General features: G+C 43.6%; 1 protein-coding gene across 1 annotated transcript; it reads right to left on the bottom strand.

Annotated features, from left to right (window-relative positions):
• Positions 1–2,706: 2,706 nt before the first annotated feature.
• LOC103811873 (transcription factor COE2) lies at positions 2,707–5,994 on the bottom strand (the record flags this gene model as incomplete). Its single annotated transcript, XM_009084872.1, has 5 exons — positions 2,707–2,874; positions 3,968–4,153; positions 4,841–5,018; positions 5,094–5,159; positions 5,859–5,994. Coding segments are annotated over 5 exons (734 nt in total), but the record flags the coding sequence as incomplete, so codon positions are not given.
• Between the last annotated feature and the right edge of the window lie 1,507 nt (positions 5,995–7,501).

Genomic DNA, 7,501 nt, shown 5'->3' with positions numbered 1-7,501 from the left:
GTTCAATCCAGGCTGGATGAGCCTTGAGCAACCTGATCTGGTGAGGAGGTGTCCCTGCCCAGGGCAGGGGTTGGGACTAAGTCCCTTCCAACCCCTAAATTCTATGACCAAATTCCATGCCCAGCACACTTATTCCTGGTTTCTAGTACAGAGGGGTGGCATGGCAGGGGAGATTATCAGTCTCCCACTGCTGCAGCACAGTAAGTCCATTCAAGAAACCTCTTTGGGACCCTCCTGTTGACTTTCTGGCCACATCTGTCTGTCAGCACTGTGGGAACGTTAATTTGGATATCAGGCTGTGTGTATCTGGATCCTTTCCAAGGCATGTGCTCCCCAGCTTGCACCAATTTAAATATTTCAGTTGGAATTTGCATCTATGGCTGAAACAGTTCAATAGTTACCAAGACCTGGTGTAACAAACTTGGACAGATGTGTTTGGCTCTGTGAGGCAACTACCACCTTCGTCTGAACCACATGTGCTGATGCTGACTGACCAGTCCTGTTGCACCAAGTACTATATCTGCTGAAAACTTCCCTAAATAACAGTTGTAGCATATTCATGTTCATGTATGTGTTGATGCACGAGCAGATAGCCCACAAAGAGAGGGATGTGGTTAGTAACTCTTGTATTGGTTTATCCATGCCCAAGTCTCTGCATTTAGCTATTTCAATAAGTCATCATAACCTTAACTCATAGATTAATCCTGCACAGCTCAGGAGTGGCCATTGGTCAGTAAAAAATGCAGAGATGAAAGAGTTTAGCTTTGAGATTTTTGTTATACTTAGTATTAAAACTCAGCACTTAGAACCTTATTGGTTACTGACTGATTGGATAAAAATCTGTTGTAAACACTAAGGGGCATAAATGGCACTAAATTGTCTCTAGTCCTTTATCATAGAATCATAGAATTTAGGGGTTGGAATGGACCTTACAGACCATCCAGCCCCAACCCCTGCCCTGGGCAGGGACACCTCCTCACCAGATGCCTCCCTGGGCAACCTGTGCCAGTGTCTCACCACCCTCACAGGGAAAAAACTTTTTTCTCACATCTAAGAGAAAGTCACTAGACTTTCCCTCCTTCAGTTTGAACCTGTTACCCCTTATCTCTTTATAGAGAGGTTAAAGGAGATACTCTTGCTATGAAGAGCCTTGAGTAGACATGTTACCTTAAGGAAAATTGCTAACTTAAATGCAAAGTCAGTGGGTTTTTAATCTGTCCTTTCTCTGTCTCCCAGAAACAATCTGAGTGATTTTCTCCCTGATTTGTTGTTTGGCATTACCTTTAGCACTGCCTTTACATTACAACATTGTCCAAGTGGCTTAAGCTAGACAAGCAAACTGTTCTGAGTTTGATGTGCCTTCCTAGTTACATGTTTAACTAAATCAGGTTACAATTACATTGCCTTGAAACAATTCCCTAAAACAGCTAAATCCTCTCCTTTTTAATTAAAATGCAGTGCAATAAATATACTCTTTGATGAGCTGATGCAAAGAACACACACACCCAAGAAAGGGGTGAAAAGGTAAGTGCAGAGTTAGTGATGGTGGCTCTTTAGACACTATGATCATACAAAGCATTAGTAAACTCTTTTCTGAACAACTTAAATAGCTACAACTGTTGGGCCAACAAAACATTCTATACCTATAGCTTCAAAATTTGCTCCAAATCCTTTTTTTCATCTTCTTTAAATAGAGAAAAGAAATTCTATTCCCTGCCAACATGACACCTGTGCATTTACAGGGGAAGATCAATGGCTTTGATTAATGGGGAGAAGACCTTAGGGAAGCACAGTCTCATCTAATTGGGGCAGGGGAAGAAGTTGTTTCAGAATCCTCCAAGTTAGCTTTAAAAAAATGCAACTGTTTTTGTTCAGCACACTTAGAATTTCCTTATTGTATAAAATAATCACAGTTTATGTCAGTCCCTGTGGCCCAGCTAAGGCTTTATAACACAGCCACACCAACAGGTGTGGTTTGTAGGCCTCATTGAGAATTACCACTGGCTCTTGGCATGGCTCAGTTCCCAGAGTTGTGTTTCCTATGGTATCTCTAGTGAAGTCTGAAGGAGCCAGATGACTTCTCAGGCCCTATAAAGGCTTTTTTTATGGAGACTTGGAGCGTATTTATGTGCCTATACCCCCACTCCTAGCCTGTTAAAAGAAAGAATTTAGCACAGGTTTCCATTCTTATCTTAATGCTCACATTTGTTTTGCAGATCACCTTTAAAAAGGCTGTAAATGGACTGTGGGGCTCAATTCCCGGGCTGAGCCTAAAGTGCAGCAGGTTTCAAGGCAGAGCTGTTGGGTCCAGAGCTGTGTGTTAACTCTGCAGGGCAGGACTTGCTTAACAAGTCCCTGAAGCCTGAGGAGAAGTCTTTCCTCACCAGGGAGCTGCCATTCCACTATAGTCTAGTGGAAGGTGTCCCTGCCTGTGTTGGTGTTTGGAACTAGAGGGTCTCTAGGGTTCCTTCCAACCCAACTCACTCTGTGATTCTGAGATAGAAATGAGTGTGGGTCAGATCCTCTGTGGTGCAAATGAGTGTCCGACCCCTCTGTTGATTTAAAACCAGACAATGCTTGAATCATTGCTAGAATCCAGTTGGATTGGGTCAGATTTCACTGCTGAGTAATATCAGTGTAATGGCATTCAGATGATGACTATGTTTACCAAGATTAGTGCTTTGGTGTTAATTGTCCATCTCTTACCTCTGAACCCATTTCCATTGCCACTGGAGCAGGCAGGAGAAGGAGACCCTTGGGGTCTGATGACAGGAGCAAAGGCACTCTTCTGTTTGACAGCAGGAAAGACGGAAGAGGAGAACGGAAGGATGGAAGCAGTGCTGGAGGAGCCAACTGTTGGACTTGAAGACATTACTGCAAGAGAAAAAAAAAGTGAATTCTCAGCAGAAATGCAACTGTAGAAGTTTGGTTAAATTGCTCAAAATATCGACTGGCTGATCACTCATTTTATCTCTTAAAGAAGGTGTCTTTGTCACAGTGACTCGAATTAGAGGAGTTACCTGGCAGAGCTTGAGTCTGTGCCCTCTTGTCCTGCTGCTGTTGCCTGGGAGCAGAGACCAACCCCCACCTGACTCCAACCTCCTGTCAGGGAGTTGCAGAGGGTGATGAGGTCTCCCCTGAGCCTCCTCTTCTCCAGGCTGAACATCCTCAGCTCCCTCAGCCTCTCCTCATAAAATCTCCTCAAACTCCTTTGAGTTGGACCTTGGCCTTAAATTACAGCTCAAAGTGTGAGGATGTGATTGTAGCAGTTTTCAGATGACCAAGGAGCCTTCACAATCCCTGCAAAGTGGATCAGTCCTTACACAGATGATGTGGATGTAAATAAAATGAAGTGGGATTTTACAGGACACACCAGGTGTGCTCTGGAAAGGTGAGATCCTGACATCAGTGGGAACTACACCATAAGCAACAGTGTAGGTAAATCATTCAATATTAGGCCAATAAATTGCTGTTCATTCTGTACATATTTCCCATCTGGCCAGAGGAAGTCAAGGTATGAAAGAAAGAGTAAAACTAGTAACTAGAAATGCAGAGCTTAATTCCCTCATTGTTGTGTTTCTGGCTCTTAAGGTAATGTAGTTTCACAGGAAATAAATCCACAATTCAGCCCTCAGTGATTGATAAGGAATTCCTAGTCCTCACAGTTATTTCAGAGTGGCTCGTGCATAGGATTTGGGAAAGTCTCTGCTAAAAGTAATGGTTATTTGCTTAAGAAAATTGCGATTTGTACCTTATTTCTCACTGTGGCTTTTGCCACTTAGCAATCTGTAGAAGGATAAAAAAATGAAGGGGAAAAATAAGACATACAATTGAATATTCCTCTATTTTTCTTGAAAAAATGGAAATATTCTCTAGCTTGTACTAAAATACACCAAAACACAATCAGAACCTTTCCCAAAAATCAGCATTTTGTGGTGTGGTCAATGGAACGAAGAGGAGCACGTACGTCCGTAGGGAGATCCCGTGGGAGAGCCGTTGATGAACCCAGGGGAGCCTGGCACACCCAGGTTGGACATGGGGACGTTGCTGTAGCCGTTCATGCTGTTGCTGGAGGTGCTGTAGTTGGACTGTTGAGGTGTGGAGCTGGATGAGTACCCACGGGGTGAGATGCTGCTGGTGTTACGGATGTAGCCTGAAAAAAAACACAAGCAGGTCAATGGATTGGGCTTTAAACTTTCCTCTGTATATTCCCTGCTTAAAGCAATTACTGATTTAAATCCAGATTCATTAAAACACTTAAGCATTAAATTCAGTAGGTTTTTCTGCACATGCTGTCAAGTTAAGGAATATTGAGTTTTAAACCATCTCTTTGAAGGGAACTGATGTATATTTTTCTAGGGAGATTTGAGTGGTTAAAAGACCTGGACAACTATGTGTGTGCTTCTCTTTTTCTGAGGTAGAATTTATAATGTGTGTGGGATTTTCTGCACTTTAAGGGGGGAGCTTTTACTTTGCAAATTAATACAAATCAAGTACATTACTAAGGGGAAATTATACACATACGTAGTTTTATCCACTTTCTGCCCTTGTCATATATGAAAATAGAGACATCACAAAAAAAAAAGATACTGAGGGGAGTGGGGAAATAATTCAGTTAAGTTGGTATCAAAACTACTCAGGAATTATTTGAGGCACAGTTAATCTGCTGAGTGGACCCTGGTGCAGACACAGCCCAATCCAAACTGGCAGCACACAGCAATTTCTGGTGCTGCTGGCTTAAATCCACCTCTCAGCACCTCTGTGCTCACAAGCAGAGCAGGTCGAGAAGCTGAGGCTAAGCTGAAAGCAGCAGAGGGTGAGAGTTCCAGCAGAGGTTCACCTTGGCTGTTGCCCTGCGCCGACTCGGAGATGCTGACTCCCAGCTGGCTGCCGTAGGAGTTGATTCCCATCATACTGCTGTGAGCAGGAGAGCTGGACAGGGCAGGGATCTGTGCAGGATTCCTGGGCACGCTGTAGAGAGCCTCAGCGATGTCTGCAGCTCGTTTCAGGATGATGTCCTGAGGGAGGAACGGGACGAGGTCAGAAATGTGTCAGGGAATGCACTTGGCTATATCCCAGTCCCTCAGTCCCACCTGGTTGTTGTGTGGTGTTCCATACAGAGCTTCAACGAGGTCAGCAGCTCGTTTCAGCAGCATTTCCTGGAGGAGGAGCAGAAAACAGACATGTTAACAGCAAAAGAAGGAAAGATTTCAGTGTGAGTAAAGCCGTGGGGTTACATTCGAGCTTCGGGGCTGCTGTTTGCGTGTGGCCTCGCTGAAAACTGTGTCCCTCAGAGGGACTGTGTGCAAAACTCATCCCCTGACGGTGTGCCAAACCGGCCAGCCCGAGCCCTCGGGCCTGGGCCTGGGGAGGGGCGCTGGGGCAGCAGCCCCACTGTGTGCTGTGCCCAGGGCTGAGCCTGGCCTGGAGCTCTCCAGAGTCCTGAACTTACTGCTCCTCTGCAGCGTCACAAAGGGAGACACATTTGGGATGGACCCGTTCCCTGCTGAATATCAAGACATCTTTTTGCATAGAGACATGAATACGTGTCTATGATTCAACAGATCCTCTGCTCGGACACATCGTTTAGGGTCAGAGATTTCCCAGTGTGGATAAACGAACTGGGAAGGTACCTGCACTGGGCTCCCACTTCGCAGCAGAATAAGTTCTCAGACAGTGCTGGACTACATTGCTGGCAGCTGTGGGTGCCAAACAATCACATTCTTGCTTGGACTAATAATTAACTGGGGAATTATGTTCAGATGTGATTGGCATTCAAGATACAATTGTCTCTTTTATGAATCAGAAGTGAAAGACCATATTTAATGAGCTGAGTGAAATGCTTAAGAATATTTTACCTTTGCTAGTCTTTCGGGGTCACCAGGATGTCTTGGGATGACCTTCTGCAGCCTTTGGAAACCATAATCTATGGTAGGTTCATTTAAAGCTGAAAGGAAAAACGTGAAATATATGATACATGTATTTTGTATGGCTCTGTCTCAATAGGGGAACAAAGAAATCTTGACTTCTGCACTTAAAACTGCTCCTTTTTCCCATGTTAACTTCTCACCATCTATCAAAGGCTGAATTAACAGCTTGAAAGATACAGCAGCACTGTCACAAAATACTCCTTCAAGGGTGAAGGTACAAAACTGGACAAATCTGAGCATGGTAGCAATAAAGCAAATTATGACACAGATCTAAATTAGACCAGGTCTTCTTCTGCTGGTTATACAGTCAGAAATCAGAGTACTGTGTCTGCTCAGCTAATAAACACATTCCACACCCCCCCAAAGTTCTGCAGTCACAAACTAGGGCACAGCTATTCATTAGACACATTACCTTCTCCAGTTGTTCTGCATACATTGCCACTTCACTGTAATGATCTTAATCTCTAGCGGATAAACCAAGATATTTTGACCCAGATCCTCAGTTAGCAATAGCTGGCAGAGCCCTACTGGCATTGCTGATGATTTCATAAAACTTCAGACACTTTAATAGTCTCTGCTATGAAACAGCAGCTATAATAATCTCATTTCTGAGGATTCAAAATGAGACTATCCTCAAAATTGCTAGAGAAACCAACAGGCAGCTCACAGCGTCCTGGCTCTGCCTGCCCCTGACACATCAGTGTGCACTGAAACAGTTAGAGGTATGGGGATTTTAGCATTCCCTCATCCTTCAGAATGTGAATTATGACACAAACGACACATTCATGCTGAGAATCCTGCTAAGAGTTTCACGACACATTTAATAAGTAGCATGTGTAAGTCCTTTAGCACTGCCCTCGCAGTGCTGGCTCCAATCCTCTTGCACCATTTGTGGTTCTTTGGGGAAACAAAACACATCTCTTTTAGGAAATAGTAACTGGTGACACTGGCTGAAAATCCCTGATTGCAGGAGATGCTGATGGCACTCCTTGAATCTTCCAAAATATACTCTGCACCTTCCAGGAGAACCATCTCAGGCACCAGGAGAATGAAACGATCAAGTGAGAAAGACTATTCTGCTGATCCTGATTCTCTGTTTATCTGTGTCTGCCTTTGGTGTAACAACAGGAAGGTAAAAGGTCATATTCCCCACTGAGATACTTTTTCTATTTACTTTTTATTAAATAATTATGGCATGGCATGAAGTTTAAATATTACAGGAGATAATCAAGTGGGAATTGAGTAGAGAAAACCCAGACCTGAGAATTTAGTCTTGGCTATACTTAGAATGTCTTTGCTCTCCACTGGGAGCCATTCTGGTTTGCTTAAGGAGTTTAATAATACACATTTCAACTGCCACAGAATCTACATCCCATTTGGGAAGAGGTTTTGGGTTGGTTTTTTTTGGGGGGGTATTTTGCCAATAATCCCGAGAATTATAGGCCCATTCTCTCCAGAGTCTATCCATCATTATGTGCCATTTCTCTTCTTGATTACAAATCTGATCATTGAAGTTACAGGTCTTCAGCTAAGCAAAAGAAATGTGAAATATAGAGGAATTAAAACATATA

This window comes from Acanthisitta chloris, unplaced genomic scaffold, assembly GCF_000695815.1.
Source record: "Acanthisitta chloris isolate BGI_N310 unplaced genomic scaffold, ASM69581v1 scaffold16151, whole genome shotgun sequence".
Taxonomy (NCBI): Eukaryota; Metazoa; Chordata; class Aves; order Passeriformes; family Acanthisittidae; genus Acanthisitta; species Acanthisitta chloris.
This window is presented reverse-complemented; position numbering and strand designations above follow the sequence as displayed.